This window comes from Colias eurytheme, chromosome 5 (assembly GCF_061535395.1).
Source record: "Colias eurytheme isolate Ceu_HAF_F1 chromosome 5, ilColEury1 Martin Lab GWU primary, whole genome shotgun sequence".
NCBI lineage: Eukaryota > Metazoa > Arthropoda > Insecta > Lepidoptera > Pieridae > Colias > Colias eurytheme.
Window position 1 is genome coordinate 2,548,002 of NC_142984.1, and position 19,743 is coordinate 2,567,744.

The 19,743-nt window shown below is 31.1% G+C and overlaps 2 protein-coding genes and 1 long non-coding RNA gene across 8 annotated transcripts in view; 1 reads left to right on the forward strand and 2 right to left on the reverse strand.

Moving 5' to 3' along the window:
• The window catches only part of LOC149908338 (uncharacterized), a 465,602-nt gene that overhangs the window by 2,564 nt on the left and 443,295 nt on the right, over positions 1-19,743 (reverse strand). Inside the window, exon 5 of one of the 6 annotated variants that reach the window (XM_090101784.1) lies at positions 3,165-3,412. The exons of 1 other annotated variant lie outside the window; for it this stretch is intronic. In XM_090101784.1, coding sequence (XP_089957910.1) covers positions 3,180-3,412 — 233 coding nt within the window. In that variant the 3' untranslated portion in view covers positions 3,165-3,179. Of the gene's footprint in view, positions 1-3,164; positions 3,413-3,725; positions 4,001-4,368; positions 4,629-6,407; positions 6,665-7,232; positions 7,499-19,743 lie in introns of those variants that run through there. 4 more of the 6 variants (XM_090101762.1, XM_090101773.1, XM_090101774.1 and 1 more) reach the window with 4 other exon arrangements.
• On the reverse strand, positions 1,515-12,863 carry LOC149908339 (uncharacterized). The gene is made up of 3 exons (XM_090101798.1): positions 12,524-12,863; positions 2,618-2,890; positions 1,515-2,354 (listed from the first exon to the last, which is right to left on the reverse strand). Exons 2-3 carry the CDS (start codon positions 2,862-2,864, stop codon positions 2,083-2,085), a joined length of 519 nt encoding a protein of 172 aa, XP_089957924.1. The 5' UTR covers positions 2,865-2,890; positions 12,524-12,863; the 3' UTR covers positions 1,515-2,082.
• Positions 14,141-19,743, forward strand: part of LOC149908340 (uncharacterized) — an 80,110-nt gene continuing 74,507 nt past the window's right edge. Inside the window, exon 1 of the long non-coding RNA XR_016456722.1 lies at positions 14,141-14,444. This is a non-coding gene — a long non-coding RNA (uncharacterized LOC149908340). The remainder of the gene's footprint in view (positions 14,445-19,743) is intronic.

The following is a 19,743-nucleotide window of genomic DNA, read 5'->3' on the forward strand; positions in this document are numbered from 1 at the left end:
TAGAATAATATTGATTTTATTTGAACATGTAATATAAGTTTTTAAGACTGAATAAATTACAATCAAGTTAATGATGCAGATATTTTGTACATTTTTATGGGTGTATTCTTATCTTATTAATAAAATTGTAAGTAAAATCGTGAATATAAGTGCTGTTAGTGAATATATTATCTTCTTCATCTGCGTTCCTTAATAACTGTATCTATTTTGTTTTCATTTTTCCTAATTTCTACCTCACTATAATTATAATATTTTTTTTTATTAAATATTAAAAAATTTGCATTATGATTGTTTGAAGTTTAATATTATGTATGTGGGTACACAAATAAATTAATATTGTATCCAAAGGCTGTTTATTTTTGAAAATTTCCAAACTGAATGGTTTCATGACATTGTATTTATAAAAAAAATATACTGTTTTGTGCTGCTTTTAGTATACATTCTACATTGTATATTCGTTTATACTGTGGAACAATAAAGTGACTTTGAAAGTTATTTTTAACAATAAATTTAATTAGCCATTCATTTCAGCCAATGATCTGATATTGTATGAAAAATAATCCATTTTAGACATTTATTGATGTCCAGAAAATTGTAATCAATTATAGGTAATATCTACAATATCATATTACTTAAGTCTATTGTAAATGCAGAATTCGATAAATCAGTAGTCATAAATAAATTATGGTACATATTATCTTAACAATAGATTCTTCCCTACTTTAATAAAATATAACATTTAAACAGTCTAAACAATAGATCTAAACACCATGAATATGAAAATTAATTTTCATCAAAAATATATCTAACATGATACATATTTTACAAATATTGCACTCAAATACAAAATTACAGAACAGGATTTACAACAGTAGGTAGTTGTTTTTTGAACAAAAGCGAGTATCAACTGAAAACAATTTAACATTTGATGGCGCATAGACATTCGTGCGAATAACGAACCCGCATATGTAAACAATTCATTCGCTATTCGCCTTGTGATTCGTGTATTCGCAAATAAGAGCGTATTTCTGGCACGAATCAAATTGCACTAAAGACGAACACTGAACAGGAACTTGTACCTGTTGTCTACTACTTACCAAAGGGTGAACAGTCGTTGGCGACGATATTCGTATACGAATGTTACGCCTAGTGACAAAGCGAATGGCGATCACGATATGAAAATGCACAATCAAAGTGTTTCTTAAAATCTTTCTACATGTGATCATGATGGCCTACTAGGGCGACCATTTTACCATCATCTGTCGTGAATAAATGCGCTTTGCAATTCTTAACACGGGAGCAGTACCAACGCCAACCTCTTTTCAAGCGATAAGGGTATTTCGAATATGTATAATTTTTATGTAACAACAACGGTCGACCACGCCTGGACATCGTCTGAACAACCGCTGTAAAAAACATTTCCAAGAAGATATTCAATTAGGTCTGTTGAAACAACTAAATAAGGGAATAAAATTACTGTATATTTCTGGAAAAATCATAACAATGTGTACTTTTTAATCATTTATTGTATTATAATAAAAATAATTTATTACATCAACTCCTTACAATAGATTTAAATTTGAAATTCAATTACTAAGGGTAATTAAACTACAAAGCTTTTGGCTTTGAGAAGTGATCAAGCTTAAAATATAGACAATTGTTACCTATTGTTAACTGTAACTGTGTAACTTACGTATTTTTTGCACACGTAATTAACATTTACATCATACATTTTGTATATTATTATCACCTATACATTTCATCTTATACGAATAAGACTACTAGACTGCGTGAAAATTACAAAAAAAAAAACAATTTGATGCACTGGGTCCTACTACATAAAAGTTTCGATAGAGGATAGAATCATTTTTATTTAGTCACTTCTAGGACAGCGCAGTCGGATAATGAAAATTACTTTTCAACATACATCAAAATAGGTCTTTAAACGCACATAATGCACAGGTACATCTTTTTTTCTGTACCTCTCTTTAGTTACACAAAAAGCATTCGAACTCTGTATAAGATACTGCGATAAATTATCTAAAACTTGCCTAGTTAACCCCCCATTTCTACAATTTTATCTTAATCTTTTAAAGACTCAAATAAGATCGGGTCCCTCAACGCATCCATAACGTGATTGTGATTCAAGTAATACTTCGGAGGATCATGGTCATGTTCCTCAAACACGGAGTTTATTACGTTAGAAGTGTCCGTGAACACCACCGCTCGGCAGTTCTTCTGGGTGGAGCAGACCCAGCGTGTCTTGTTACCTTTGTCGTACTGCCTTCGGTACGTGTAGTTGCGGAATAATAACATTTCCTTGCCTTTGCGTGATGTTATTACTATAGCGGTGTCTGGAACAAGAAAATAATATTTTAACCAATTTCAGAATATATAATAGAATCTCAAATTGTAAAATTTCATTTTAGATTGTATAGGCAGAAAAACTCAAAACAAAAAATGTATAAATTGGATTTAGGTGATGATAAAAACATAGTTGTACGTGTGTGCAAAGATCCTCACATAAAAACATACTTGATTTGACTTTAGGGCCATTACTGAATAAAAAAAATATTTAGTAGGTAAATAAATACTTTGATAAATAATTGAATCTTACCATTATCATCAGAGTCTACTTGTGGTTCCAAGGAAGACGGCGGGTCATGGTTATGAGAGACAGACGTCGCAATGATCTCATTGTTATCGTTCAGAAAAATGAATCCCAAGCAGTTTTTCGTAACACATTTCCAGCGAACGCCTAGCTTCGTTTTATGACCTTTGTGATATTGATAACCTCCATATTGCATTATTGTCCTTCGATTATATGACTCCAGGAATAGTATGACATCATCTTCCACTGTCATTTCTTCAGTAGTTTCATACACCACCTCTGCAGAAAAATATTAGGGTCAGATAAAAGCTAATATAGAATTTATCTAAAACTACCTTACATACGGAAAAATAAAACATAAATGTAAAAATAAAATTTATTAAAAATTGTACGTGATATGCAACACACGACTTGCATTTCGACTCTTAACATATTATTATGTCACTAATCAACTAAACTATCCTTCCTAAAAACTTACGTACTAGAGTAAAAAAAATTACAATATTGTAAAAAAAATTGTGTTAAAAGGACCGCAAAATATATCGCGCTGGGCGATGGTAAAATTTATTTACATTATCCTATCATGAAACATGCGACACAGCGTGGGTTCATGGTTGTGTGTATTCATTATACACACAAGTTCAAATTTGTCGTTGACGTGTGCGTAGACGTCACAGTTGTTCGGACAAGGCTCGATGCAGCACCATCTAGTCGTAGCTCCGTTGACGCTTATCTCCTTTCTGAATGTATGCCCGTTGATAATGAGAAACTTGCTGCCAGTCGACATCGTGACTACGATAACTGAAAGAGGAAAGTTTATTTTTAAATTTGTTACAGCAATAATTTAATTTGATCGTAAAATTACTAGTTTTCCAGTCTTAGCAATGAGATACACAGGTATTTACAGTTTAAACTGTTTAATACTTGTTTGACAAAGGAAAATAAATACAATCGTATAATAATTATTTAATTTAATACACATTCATAGTAAGTATATAAACATTTTTCATGGTAAACCAATTCATTATTTTACCTACGTACTGCATAAACATGGATTAAATAATGATGTAGATCTTCTTTGAACAATAATTGTAATCTCTGACATTCAATATAACCAAAATTCATGAATTTAGGCAAGCCAATGCCCTTCCAAAGAAGCTGAACTATTCTTCAAATATCTGTTGGGTCCAGCAAGATGATTATGGTCTCTAACATATAATATTAGTTGTTTATTTTTGTCAAAGCGCACTTTAGCTTTGCATTTAACCGAACTCCGCTTGGAACAGGTCCAATAACGACCATCTTTTGACACTTGGTTAAAAGTAAACCCGTCAATCATTAGAACTGGGTGTACACGATGATACGACTGAACGAACTCATATTTAAAACCTGGAAAAAACACCCCATCATTCATTCTAAAAATTTAATACAAATTAGGAAAACAACATTGATGACTGCTAAAGACACAAATTGTCCAATTAAAATATTTATTGAGATACGACCAGACAAAATATTTACAACAATGTAGCTGCAAAAATATAAGCATAATATTCTAAAAACGCGAATATGTAATATGATATAATCTTTTCACAACACACAGTAATTTATACAATTGTAAATTTCATTATAATCTATAATAATAATTTGTAGTTACATTTTAATAACATTCGTATACAAAATGTACAATAATCATACATTAAAAACAATTCTTGATCACGATCAAGAGAATTCAGGTAAAGTAAAGGCAATGACTTATATAGGTTATGAGATTTTCACGGTGCCGTCATAGAGTACAGTCCATCCGGAGTGATCTCATAGACCGGTCGATCATGACAATGCTCATGGGATATACATACGAACTCGTAGTCGTCATTTACATGTAAACACACTGTACATTTCCAAGGTATCCTGCCTGAGCAGTACCAGCGCTCCCCACCAGATATTGGCGAGGGATTTGTAAAGGAATACCCATTTAACATCAAGATACTGGCGCCGTCGGTTGCTGTCACCACTTTTACTGGAAAATTACACTTGCAACTAAGTTTTGATAATACGCTAGCTAGACTATTTCATTTGAAATCTCATAAAAATTATAGTACACACTTACCACGAAATTATCCAATAAGTACGTTCTTACCTTCATTAATGGTTTCCAAGAGATGCAGATTCCAATAACAAAGCGATGAATATGGAAATATTGTCAATACTTTTTTATGATTACGTAATAAATTATATTAAATATAGGTATAAAAATACATTTAAAATATGATATACATATAGGTATCTAGTATTAGACTGTATCTTCTCTAATCTCGGAGATTTAAAAATAAACCTGGAGTTGAAGTCATTGTTCTCTATGTGATTTGTAGTTTTATGTTACCTATGTACCTATTTGTACTTTTTTCGATTTCCGCGGACATACTTACGTGCTTGTTTGTTTCTTGGTACTTTTAAATATACCCACTTTTTCCATTTTTCTTTACGTGGAAAAATATTGAGTTCTTTGAATGGATGCTGGTTAATTATTTGGTGTGAATGAAAATAAAAAGCATATTAAAGTATTAATCTTAAACACTATATAATTAAATTATATCAAAATAAATGGAGGTAGAATAAGCAGGTACCTATATCAATGTCTTTCTTTTAAAAATAAGCAGATAGTTATATTTAAGTATAAAAAAAATATTTTTAATTAAGCTAATATTCCTATATCATTCAAGTAATTTATTAATTGATATCATACTAAGTTATATAATATTTGAAAACTTTAAAGTTTTAAATCGACTTAAATTATAAAATATAACCAAACCATAATCTATATATATAAAACTCAAAGGTGACTGATATAGTGATCTATCAACGCACAGCCCAAACAACTGGACGTATCGGGCTGAAATTTGGCATGCAGGTAGATGCTAGGACGTAGGCATCCGCTAAGAAAGGATTTCCCGAAATTCTTGCGGGAACGGGGAAAAACGGGGATGCACGTACAAAGTCGTGGGCGGAAGCTAGTAAACAATATACCGTACGTAGGTGTACTGGACTTTTTCTACAAAACTAAAAAATTAAATGCCTTCTATTTAATAAAACATAGATTATGATACCTTAGACTAATTCCCGTTTTCACCAACGACCCGTAAAATTTAAGTGTCACCTAAGTCAATTTAAGAGATACCTAACGTAAAATTTGCTTTCACCGACAGATAAGTGTCACCTAAATCGTTAGGTAGCCCTTTAAATTTAGGGGGTGAATATTCGACCCCCTAACGTTTAAGTGACAGTTAATTATCCTATTTAACGTATTAAAAATGGATAGCGACGACGATACAAATATTAAGAAGCAATTGAAGATATTATAGAATTATAAAATAACCGAAGTTTGTTAAGGCGAACGTGAATTTACCATGAAAGATCAAAGGATTAAAAAAAATGTTGACAGATAAATTTTGCACACGTTTTCTCTTTTCTGCCATTATTCTTTATACATAATATAATTACAAACACCAAAAAATTAACACGAATCAAACAACGAATGCAGCCGGCAACAAAATGAAAACAGACGCGATGACATTGTCATTAAAATGTCACTGTGAAGTGTGATTTTAGATTTATTATTTCAATTACACTTAAGGCCTATATTTCAGAGCATTTATGATACACCTAGTCTAGACAATTGTTTCCTTGTGAAATTGTAGTAGTTTCAATTTCTTAAAAAGTATTAAAAAAAGCGCTCCACTAAAATCAGTACAGACCACACATACATTTAAGTAAATTACGCCACGATTCATACTAGATCTACTTAATTCTACTTCTATATTGAAAAATAAACGTGTTTAGGTTTAGCATCGATATCAGGCTTCGCGTGATTATGTTTTTCTTTCGCCTGGACAACGTTCAGGTTAGGATCGGTGGTTAGAACTGACTTGCACCCCTCCGACTTGCTAGCTGTACACTTCCAAACCACACCCTTTTTGGAAATCGTGCATCTGCTGTATGTATGAGATCTATAAAGCAACATATACTTTTTCTTGGATCCTTTGATAAGAACTGGCCCTGAAATATGATCAAATGTTAGGTGTTAGCTCTCCATAATCAATATTTTCTTTATTTCGATTTAGAATTATTTTCGGATATTCCAGGCCGAAAGGCTTCTTGATCACGTTCACGTATTTATTAACTATTTTTTACAATAAAAAACCATACGATATTCCCATTGAATATATTGAAAGTAATTTGTAGAGTACACTGTACAACACACATTCAGTTTCTATTACTATATTAAGCATTTTCGGTATAATCCTAGACTATTATTTACAAAAATCTACCGCAATATGATTAACAGTTCTTATACAATAGGTATATAAATAAAGCAGACAATATAATTATATTGTAAGAATTTGACTGTTTACAGTTTCCAATATACCGCAACTGAAATATGACGCTTGTTAGATAGATGATAATAAATTAATAACATAAAAACAATAAATATATCTACAATGATTTAAAATCCTTCTAAAAAGAAGTTTAACAAGTCTCCATACCACATCAAGCATTAGAGAGATACCATCTATATTGAAGTATGCCGAAAAGGGTCACTTATAAAACCCTCTGATTGTGACATTCTACACGAAGTATCTCAAGGTAATATAACGTTGCATTTGTTTATCAGCCTGGTATCACCAGAATTGCTTGCATGTGTGTGTGTTCCCACAGCTGCAATGATCCTGTTATTAAAGTCTGTGGTAACACTGGCCTTGCACACTTGGGATATCCTTGACGAGCAGTACCATTTGATTAAATTCTCCCTTTTCGAAGCGTAACTCACGTTGTAGGCGTAATCGTAGTAAATCAGTTTCGCTTTACCACGGTTTGATGTTGTTATAAAACCTGTTAATGCGTTAAATGTTGAAAATGATTTAGAAAATATGGAGATATTCTAATCATACATATCTAAAAAAGGGGTAAATACCATAAGATTTATAGGCGGAATAATTAGACTGCATTAACTAGTCCTGGTAAAAATTATCAATAACCTCTATTGTTTGACTCTCTCTTGGCGAATTCGAAAACTTCGAAAAGCTGTTTAAAAAGCTAAGGTTTAGTGCCGAGTATGAAAAATGGTTCGCACAAAAAACAGTACGTGTTCCTAAAGTTTCCTGATAGCATTTCGAAGAAAATATGCATTTTAAAGATGTTTTTTATGTCCTAAAATGGCCTTTCATCATCAAATGGTACGTGCTGTACCTGAAATTGTATTTTACTTTTCTTGGGCATTTTTAATTTCCAAGGAGCTCTTTTTAACACCAGATGAATCAAAATGTGGTCGATATTGTGACGGTATATAATAAAATTTATTTCCTTAGATTACAACGGTTTTACATAATAAAGAAATGCTTATATGTTGTTAATTGTTATACAATATTAGTCATGTTGTTAATTTATAATATTGACAAGTAACGTAAAACAGTAACTCGTCCTTCATAGCATGATAACAAAAACACTCTTATTAATAAATTACAAATATTGTCATAATCACATTATGCAGAGCTTTAAAAATATCTATCAAATAAATTAAGATTCAAATAGGATCCAACTGAGAACTTTGTATATTATATATCCTATGGCGGGAAGCTAGTCTGATATTATAGAGTAGGTATCCCAAAATTTAAAAATAATTACAAAATCTTGCAAAGAGCCGTTTTAAATTTTAAAATTTTACTTGACATAGAGCCCATTCAGACGCTTAAACACTGTTGGTGGTTTATGCGTGTGTAATGTGTTAATAAAAACCATTGTCCCATCAATTTTCAAAGACAACTGAGCAGGACATTTCTTAGAATTCCTAGATGTACACACCCACGATGTAGCAGTTTTGGTATCATGTTTTCTTGAGTACGTATATTTATTATGATACAATAATTTTCCTCCCCGTTTTGATTCAACGTAATGTATTTCTGAAAAACCAAACATCTCTGTATCTAAATTATAAATAAAAAAAAGATTCTCTAACATATTTTCATATTCTTCATGATTGGAGATCGATTCCAATCTTGGAAGTCCGTTGTTTATTTTCATATCACAATTCTTAAAACTTATAGGTACATTAACATTTACGCAGATCCAGTCACTTTTAAGTCAGTACTAGTACATATTGCGAAATAATTTGATGAAGAATAATTAGAGAAGACAAACATATCGTGAACAATGATAAATAATTTGGATATAAATTTTATAAATAGACATTTATAAAAAACTAGCAAACCCGGCGAACGAAAAATATATTATATGTATAGTAGATATATATTTTTACACGTATTGTTTGTATTGTTGTAAAGATCGTCGTTATAGTACATAATAAAAACTGCAGTAACCGGGTAACATGGTATCATTTGTATTAGAACAGTTCACATTATTACTTAAAAATTAAGCGTGGACTGCTTCACTGTTGTAAAATGTAATCTGCCATTAAAATTGGGTCTTAACCCAGCTTTGTCTAATTCTTATTCGTGCTCTATCATTGAGTAAAAGTCTGTTCATTTTCATCTTGTTTGGTTCTTACGTATTCTCCTTTACTATTCAAGTAGAACAAGGGTGGTGGATGTGTATGATGCTCACTTGTTACGGTCAGTACACCACTTTTGCTCAAGGATAGTTGAGCTGGACACCTTCTAGAGCATCGGGATGAACAGCACCAAGATACAGCGCGTTGGCTGACGCTGTTCTTCGCAAACGAGTATTGTTGGTATATGAGAAGCGTGTTGCCCCGCCTTGACTTTATGAAATGTATATTTTCTGCAATGTCAGTCAATGGAGCAAATCAACAACCTAATCGAAGTTGGAATTACTTATAGATAAATTCAGTTCTTTAATTTTTCTTAGCACAATTTTGTATCATTCGTTCACACCACGAAGCATGTTTATCATAATTTTTAAACTTATCTGGTAATAAAAGTAATACCTTAGGATTTCATTGGGTACCTTTCGCAGGATACGTATGAAAAAACATGAATAAAACTCAACCAAACCTTTATTACTATCTTATAGGAATCCGCATTATATATATATATAGATTTAGCATTTAGTAAATTCGTAAAAATGTATTCATAACAAATACTGTACATTACGTAAATCGATAGGTAGATCTAGATTAGGATGATTATGAAGCGTAAATGAATTAACCATTCGAAATTTTCCCTTATGGACCCTTTACACCCTTTCTTCTGATGCCTAGAGCACGTCCAATACGTTTTCTCTCCCCTTTTATAACGCACTGAGTACATATATTTTTTATAAAATAGTAATCCATATGAATTTTTAGACCGCTTTCTTGATGGTATTATTTGAACACCTGAAGATAGAGCTTCGTTACGAATAAACATAAATATCTTGAAGACACTATGTCAATAAATAAATAAATAAATAAACTGTCTTTACGGTAAGAATGCTCCATACTAGCTAGTGTTTAATCATTATTCGTTAGTAAGGTTTTTGTTTTGTTAAGAAAGAGTATCTATGCACAATGAGTTATTTTTAATGTCTTATTTCTTTTAAAAAAATAATATGAAATTATACTTTGTACAACCTCACATAATTTCCAATAGCGAGAAATATACAGGGTGTATTCCTCGCAAAATTTGATGTCAAATATATGAATGCCTTATTTACTTCAAGACATATTCACAGTAGATTATATTATATTAGTGTTTTGTCCATTATCTTTCCATCTCTTTGTTGGATAATCTCATTATTTATTATTCAAAATAACACATCTTTCTAATAGTTGCAGCAGTCATGTATAATGTGGATATATTTTTTTAATACATTTAATATTTAATAAAATAAAAAAACTTACTAGTCCTTAAAAACTAAGCTTACTAATCCATAAGTAAGGTTTGAGTGCAAGACCTTTAAATAGAAAATGTTTTTTTACAGCTTCAATAAAATTAAAAACATATAGCTACTTACACACTGAGCATGCATTCAATTTAATGTTTAATTTATGATTGTACATTTATTAATACTTTTTTTAATGAAACATGTTTTAAAAGTAATAAATACACTTCTGTGCCGCTATGTTTTTCTTTATTATGAGACATTTTTTTAGTTTGTAGGCTTTGTGTGCAAATTTCACAACTATTAATGAAAAATGGACACATAGGGGAACAGGAGTCCTTCTTATTGAGTTCATCAAATATATTTTGAATTTGTCAAAAAATATAAGAGAAAATAAACGAAGGATAAACCTCAAAATATGACTTTTTGCTTAGGCTCGATAAGGCATGTTTGAGCATAAGCACTTAGACATAGACAACAATAATTATTAAATACCATATTTCTTCGCAATACAGGCAAATGCAATATACAATCTAAGAAAGCTTACCTAATATAATTTGTGAAAAACAGCAGGTGCAACTCACCTGTAAAAAAAGAAAATCTTACATGGATTAAAAGTGTAGTACTCTTTTATAAACTAAAATTACATGTCAAATATTTACATGCTATGAAAAGTTCACACAAGATTGCATATAAAAGTGCATTTCCACCAATAATGTGAAATGGCTACATGTGCTGTGAAAATGTGTCGTGCGAGGATGCATTGCTCAAAATTATAGAACTTATAAACATACTGTATTGTATGCGCAAAAACCTAGCACTTAAGCTGTGCTGAACAAGGTGACGTAAATGAAGCTTTACTAACTATTGGTATTTTAAAAAGACATTCCATGCACATTGTTGGTGAAAATGCACCCTAATTGACAAAACTACTACTAACATACTTTCAGGAGTACACGTAAACGTAACTATACAACTTTGGTAGGATTAAAAGAGAAGTTGCTTATGCTTAAGAATCAGTTTTATTTTTTATTTTTTTATTTATTGGTCTACAAAACTGGTTACAAATGTTTGTGATTTATTCTATTAATTATGTACTATCATGCAGTTGATTTATAACCTTCTGGATGTAGACACAGCATGCAAATTTACAAATTTCAATTGGATACCTTATCTATGTATAACAATAATTATAATAACTATATATATACTGTGCATTTGTGATGAGAAATAAAATAAATTTAATAACTATTTAAGTTTTAAAGGATTACGACTGATAGAACACAATAGATGATGATAGGGCATTTAATAACTGATATCGACAATATCCTAGAGACAATGTAATGTAAGAAAACTGGCATGCATATTTACGCATGTAACAATAGCAAAAGCTTAACAGTTGTTTATACCTCAGATATTTCTTAGAAATTCGACACCTCAAAAGTTAGTTTTGTAAGCTGATTATAAAAACAATAATGTTATTGTTGTTGACTATGTTGTTGTCTTGATAGGCATTTACATGTTTATTTGTAACAGTCAGAGTCAGTAATCTCGTAAAGTAATTGAGGCAGCTTGGTCTGTATGTACCCGCCTCGTAAATGGTGCGTTATAAAGAGTAAACCAAAACCAAAATGTATTTAATTTAAAAAAAAATCAAGTTGACTAAACATTTAAAAAACAACATCATAATGAGTTTAAAGTGTATAACAAAAAAGGACGGAATAGCATTTATTCTTATTTTCCATGGAAACTGTTCTAGTGGCGGTTGAAGAATGAAAGAAATCTGCAAAAACCCTGACTTTTTTTAGAAATTTTAACATGGACATGAAAATTGTTCCAACTATTATTCAGTGAATTGAAAAAGACAAAAACAGTGACTGGCTTAAATTTTATCTAGTAACAATGATAAATAAATTGAAGAATATTTCAATTTCAGTTTATAATGACAGCTTATTCAACTTTGAACAAATTATTCGAAATCTATTTCTAGATTATTAATGGTTTGTGTATAGAACTATAGACCATGATTAATAAAGAGTTACAGTTCATATCGACAAATTTTTAAGCCAAAATACTAACCTATATTTGTTCATTTGCAATTCCCGCCATTTCGTGTGTAAATTTAGAATGCCGTAATTTACCACTCATCACAAATAACACCATTTTGCTTCACATACTGATTCACATTGATTTAATTTTAAGATAAGAAACACAAATTAAAACACATCATCACAGTTCTTTTAAATTTTTTCTAAATATGTTTGGAAAATATTTGGATGGAAATCTAGTAAGATATCAATTTTATGTCTGTACCTAAACACTACAAGTGTATAGCACCACCTTTATATTAAATTTATTTTTACATTGTATGTTTTTTTTTGAAACTAGAGTACATAATTATAATTATTTTTAATATAAACACGCAAAATAAACAATAAAAATTTTGAGGTTATTTCTAGCGTCGAGAAACGTCAATGACTTAGTGTTGTAGCCTCATAAAATTATCAAGTTCAAGTATCGGTTTTTACTAAACCTTACAAAAATTATATCTGAGAAATGCATTAGAGGATCACCTGCTCCTTTTCATACGTAAATAATAACGTGAAAATTAAATTATTAAAGTGAAACTTTTATTACATCGTCTCAAACTTTTTGGTCTGTGTAGCGCATGTCGCGTGACGGTCGGCTGACGGCTGCCGAGTAGGTATAAAGCAGTGTTCGGAACCGTTCGAACAGTTTCACTTTTACCGTGGTTTCATAAAACCACACAACATTTTTTTTATTAAACTCTTGTTTGAATTTATTTTATTCAAAATGCAAATAAATTATTACAATAGGCATGACGACATGTTTTTAAGGGAAAATGTATGATAGATAAATTACATAATATAGTGACTTAGAAATCTTAAAAACATTAAGATTAATGAGATTATCAATAAAATAAAACATTGAAATACTGCAGTTGGCCATTTTGACTAAAACACGCGTGACCTCACGCTTAAGTAAACAACTCACGTCAGATGTTTTTTGTTGTTATGAATATGTTGAGAATACGCATTTTTATTTATTTTCTATTGTTTCAACTTTCACGTATGCTTTATCGACTCAGAACAGAAATATAATTGCGAATTCACGAATACATGGTTCGTACAACTTTATACAATCATTTCTTATTATTTTCTCGCTTAAAATAATTACTAACACATTTTTGACCATTATTTTTATGTGGATTCACACTGCAATACTGCACACCACTTATAAACTTTGAAATTCGTTTCTTAAACACATATTAAATAGATATTTTTTTAAATTTCTTCGCAATGCGTAAAAATAATTACGTATTTACCAAAGTGTGACGTCACGCCTACGCCATGACACCTGCGAGCTGTTTTGGCACAGTTAATAAATATTTTTTGGAAGAGTAATAATACACAACACATTAAAATTCTCGAAAGGGCCTCTGCGTGTTGGATCCGTGTCCCCACGTAAGCCTTCCAAAGATCCGGGTACTGTCCTTCTGGTGGTACCCGAGTATTATGGAAATGAGAAATGGTAATTAACTAATTCCTATAATAGTAATTATTATTATTCGGTTTACTAACCGATAATTTTAAATATACTTCATAAATTATTAACAGAATCGGACATCAGTGGAGCCTGGAGAGTAGTTAGTACAACACTAGTTGTTATGGCAAGTTGTCAAATAATTGTTTGCAAACTTTAGAAAAATGTTCTAATTGTATTTATGGGAAAACGCGTATAATTTTACAAAATATCAATTTTGAGTATATTCGCAATGTGCAGTTCAATTGTACAAACTGATATGACTTATAATAAATATATTGTGACAACATAACCTATATTATTATCAGACATGTAGAAAAATTTAAACGAATTCAATTAAACATTATTGTGTCTATTGTGTGTGAGTGTTAGTTTTATAGTGCAGTGTGTGTGATAATAAAATACATCAGCAAATACTATAATAAGAAATGATGGGGTAAGTGTTAGACTGTAAGAATGTCATTTGTAAACAACTGTTTTGGTAATTTCAATAAAATTCTCTAATATTTTATTAGTTGTTTCTATTTGAGTATCTTTTAAGTTGTGTATATAACCTACTTCATAACATATACAAATATGATTGGTAATGAGTTTTAAAAAAGTTATTTCTATACAACACTTGTCTACATAATATGTCTGTTTTATATTCATGGGTTACAATGTTATTAATATAAGTGTGAAATTGCCTGAAATACTATATGTGTTATACCTTAATTTTCAATTTCTCTCTGTAAGCTGCGGAGAGCATATTTCAATATTTCTCTATTATGGGACAGATTTAAACATTACATTTGACAAGTGATGATCCTGAGTGCTATGTTATACATATCTTAAGTAGGTATTCGATTCCTAACATTGTGTAGTAGGTACTGAGACAAAACATTGGTTTACATCTGCAGAGATACAGTACCAAAAGTTCAAATTAGCATTCTAGCTGCACCACACTCTGATGCAGCTAGAATGCTATTCAACTTTAAATTTAAAATATAGTTTATTAAGTGTTAAATATTTGTATACAAGGTACGATGGGATTGTCATCGTCCTATAAGACAAAAATCCCTTAATAAAAAAGATTAAAAAAAAAAAGTTCAAATTAATTATATTGAGCAATAAGGTAATAATAATTGTCAATGAGGTTTACATGTGATGTCTAAATGTATGTCAAAATCAAATTAGATATTAATAAAAGGTAAGTCACAATTTCATACTTTTAATGAAATGAAATATTAGATATTTAATAAATACTGTATTATTCGATAAAAAAACATCATATTATTATACTTTTAAAGCTTATCAGTTGTAAAGTTTTTAAAATTTATACTATGAGTATGTATGATCACTGATCAGCTGATTACTTGGCTTAGACAAATGGCAGATGTTTCTAATTCTTTCTTTTAAATTTCAACAAATACAATCAAATTAATTCGTCAAAACTGCCTGTGGTTTCGACACAAATTTATGTACTTGTCTGACATTTAGACAATGTAATGACACATGGCTACAACTCCTTATTCTATATCTAAACTAATATTGTAAAGCTGAAGAGTTTGTTTGTTTGAACATGCTAATCTCGGACCAGTATCCGATTTTAAAAATTCTTTTGGTGTTAGATAGCCCATTTATCGAGGAAGGCTATAGGCTGTATATCATCTCGCTTAGCCCAGCAGAACCGGAGCACTGCGGGTAAAACCGCAGAGCACAGCTAGTGTTACATAAATTGGCCACCGTAAGTACATATCACATCTATTCTGCTTTTGTTTTTGTATGTGGGCTTTGTTGTCTGATTATAATCAAAGCTTTTAGTATAATAAACCAACCACGAGTGATAAATTTATAATTTCAGAGCCCAAAATCAATAAAACACATCATCTGGAAATGGGTTCAAAGAGAAGGCGATGCCTTGGATGTTATGAAAAACTTCGTCATTCCTTGACAAGTCAAGAAGCTGCCGCTAAAGCTAAGCAAGTTAAAACAGAATGCAATATCTGTATAAAAAATTATTGTTTGACTTGTTTTAACGAAAAACATCCATGAGCCACAAAGTATGAAGCTATTTTGGAAGTGATTGAAGTGCCTTACTACTTTTTTTTGAACCTTTCAAATGATCTATAAATACACACAACATACAAGGGGGTGCGCTCAAAACAAATTATTCAGCCCCCCTTTACATGTATAGGGAGGTACCCTTAAAAAGGGGAATTTTCATTTTTTGTATTTTTAAAATTGAGATCCATATCCAAAATATTCTTGAACCTAATTTAATACAAATCCATCCATAACTAAACGTAGAAGATATTGTGCTGTGACAGACTAGGACGGACGGACTGAACGATCTTATAAGGGTTCCTTGTCGGACTACGGAACCCTAATAATTATAAATCACATGATAAAATATATCTAAGGCGCCTGTTACAGGTAAAGTTTTATCGTAATTAATCAGTTAATTTTTTTTTAATAGACGTTAATGGATAATTCAATAAAATATCACTGTTTATAAAGTTTATCTATCATTAACTGGAATAGGCAATTGGTAGATGCATGTTGTCTGTTCAATTTCTACAGAGAAAAACTTAGCAATTTTATTTAATTTTATTTAATCTTAGTTAACTTCAATTACAATAAAAATCAAAATTTCAAAAGATTCTACAGTTTCTATGCAATTTAATAAATTTCTCTGATGTTTGGATAGACAAAAATAAATACCTAGTTTATTCTCCAATTTCGCCATTCTATCATGTAATTATGTCTAAAATCAAATTGCTTCATCACTATCATCATCAGCCCATATATGTTCCCACTGCTGAGACATGGACCTCCTGGTATTCCACCACGCTGGCCAAGTATCAATCTCTTATTGTAAGCATATCTATATGAATCAATTTCTACTGTTATTTTTGCTATTTGTTTCGAATTGCTGGCTTTTTATATCCTAGTTGTTAAAATAAACACCTAAATTTGTTATTTCAGAGCTCAAAATATATAAAACACATCACCTGATAAAGTGTTCGAAGCAGCGACGATGTGTAGGGTGTTATAAAAAACTTCGTTATACATTGTCAAGTAATGAAGCTGCCAAAAAATCTAGGAAAGTTAAAACTGAATGCCGTGTCTGTAAAAAAAGTTATTGTTTGACTTGTTTTAATGACAATCACCCATAATTTTGCAATTAAAAGGCTTATTAGACCACCCAATTTTTAGGGACCCTAACCCTAACTAAGAGTGGTGTAATAAGACTTAGGGAGTTAGTGTCCCGATTAAGGGCGATCGGGTCTGCCCGATCTGCCTAGCTCCCTAAGCGCCCTGCAGATTGGGTAATGTAATAACGTTTAGGGCGGTTAGGGAGCTCAGTTGCCCCGCGACTAGTGCGTGGAGTGGCTGCTTTTGTATGTAAGGTGTCACCAAACTCAACAACTGTTCAAATTGTTCTGCACCTACTCTAATTAATTCAATATAACTCCCGGTTCAAGCACGCTTAGTATTTGCATATTTGAAAGCTTTTCACGTAATCGCAAATACTCTTTCACCCAGATCTTTCTCTTATTTCTTTTTTTAATATTTGTTATTGCGACAACGGCTACAGCAACTTTTTGAAGTTTCGATAATGAGACGGCATAATGTAAAATGCAACAATACGTTTATCTTTCTAGACATTCTCGTATAAACTGAGTTAGGGCCCAATTCGCAGAGAAGTGTAATAAGCGCCACACTAACTAGGGTACACGCCCACCCTGGATGCAGGACCCTTCATATCGGGTAGTGTAATAAGCCTTTTAATATTTTGAGGGGTTGAATTGCCTTAACGGTGCATTTACATCAAACTAACGTAGAGCTTGAGCATTCTTTCGTGATGTTTTTAGTGTGAACGAAAACTCGTATTCAGTGTTGTTCAGTATTAGAACATATTGCATAGAATCTTTTCGAACGCACTAATAACGACGAAAGAAAGCTCTCTTTACACAAAAAGAACTCTTTTTGACATAGTGGGGTTAGAATCAGTATATGTATTCGATTCGATTTTGATGTAAATGCTCTGTTATTAGTCTTCGATAAGAAAGTTTAGTCCCGTGTTACACGTAAAGTACATATATACCTTATTCCGCCTAGAAATACTTATGTACCGTGGTATTCGTTGAACCGTGAACGTGTAACTGGCGTACTAATTGATGTTAACATTTTTAATTACGTATATAATATATTAATGGATTTCAGGATTTCTTGATTACACATTGACGTATTTAACGTGCTTAATTTACATACTTTACGCGTAACAGGTGCCTTAATTTTTCTATCTTATTATTTATTTTCGAGACAAATTATGTACTTAACTTTCTTTATTACGATTCATAAATACTAAATTTTTGTAAATTTTTGAAGTCAAATAAACCTTATAACAATTATTAAAAATTTCTATTTTTTTCGATGATTTTTAGCCAACTATAAACTGTGTGGAAAATTACTCTTTCTCAGTGGGGTATTAAAATGGAAAACTTTCATTTATTCATTGAATTTTTACGTTGGTTTTTAGATAAATAATACAATATTCTCTATTATAACCTTTTTTAATTAAAAAAGCAGGTCTTTTTTATATTTGTTTTATTATTATTTTTGTCAGTAGTTGTGTGTGTTCAAGAACCTTAGACAGACAGACAGACAGACAGACAGACAAAAATTTGTTTAATCACATATTTGGATTTGGTATCGATCCAGTAACACCCCCTGCTATTTATTTTTTTCAATATTTTCAATGATCAATCATTTTCAACTGTTATTTTTGCTATTTGTTTCGAATTGCTGGATTAAAATAAACACCTAAATTTGTTATTTCAGAGCCTAAAATCTATAAAAGACATCATCTGATAAAGTGTTCGAAGTGGCGGCGATGTGCAGGGTGTTATAAAAATCTTCGTTATACATTGTCAACTGCTGAAGCTGCCAATAAATGTAGGAGAGTTAAAACTGAATGCCGTGTCTGTAAAAAAAGTTATTGTTTGACTTGTTTTAATGACAATCACCCATAATTTTGCAATGAAATATTTTGAGGGGTTGAATTGCCTTAACGGTGCATTTACATCAAACTAACGTAGAGCTAGAGTATTCTTTCGTGATCTTTTTAGTGTGAACGAAAACTCGTATTCAGTGTTGTTCAGTATTAGAACATATTGCATAGAATCTTTTCGAACGCACTAATAACGACGAAAGAAAGCTCTACGCCTCTTTACACAAAAAGAACTCTTTTTGACATAGTGGGGTTAGAATCAGTATGTATTCGATTCGATTTTGATGTAAATGCTCTGTTAGTAGTCTTCGATAAGAAAGTTTAGTCCCGTGTTACACGTAAAGTATATATACCTTATTCCGCCTAGAAATACTTATGTACCGTGGTATTCGTTGAACCGTGAACGTGTAACTGGCGTACTAATTGATGTTAACATTTTTAATTACTTATATATATTAATGGATTTCAGGATTTCTTGATTACACATTGACGTATTTAACGTGCTTTATTTACATACTTTACGCGTAACAGGTGCCTTAATTTCTCAATCTTATTACATATTTATTTTTGAGACAAATTATGTACTTAACTTTCTTTATTACGATTCATAAAAACTAAATTTTTGAAGTCAAATAAACCTTATTTAACAATTATTAAAAATTTCGATTTTTTTTCGATGATTTTAGCCAACTATAAACTGTGTGGAAAATTACTCTTTCTCAGTGGGGTATTAAAATGG

What these genes read in the sequence shown, in the direction of transcription:
- LOC149908339 (XM_090101798.1), bottom strand. Translation starts at nt 2,864, where the DNA reads ATGACAGTGGAAGATGATGTCATACTATTCCTGGAGTCATATAATCGA. An exon ending in AGTAGACTCTGATGATAATG is followed by an intron (nt 2,355 to 2,617) that starts GTAAGATTCAAT and finishes TTCTTGTTCCAG; the next exon opens with ACACCGCTATAGTAATAACA.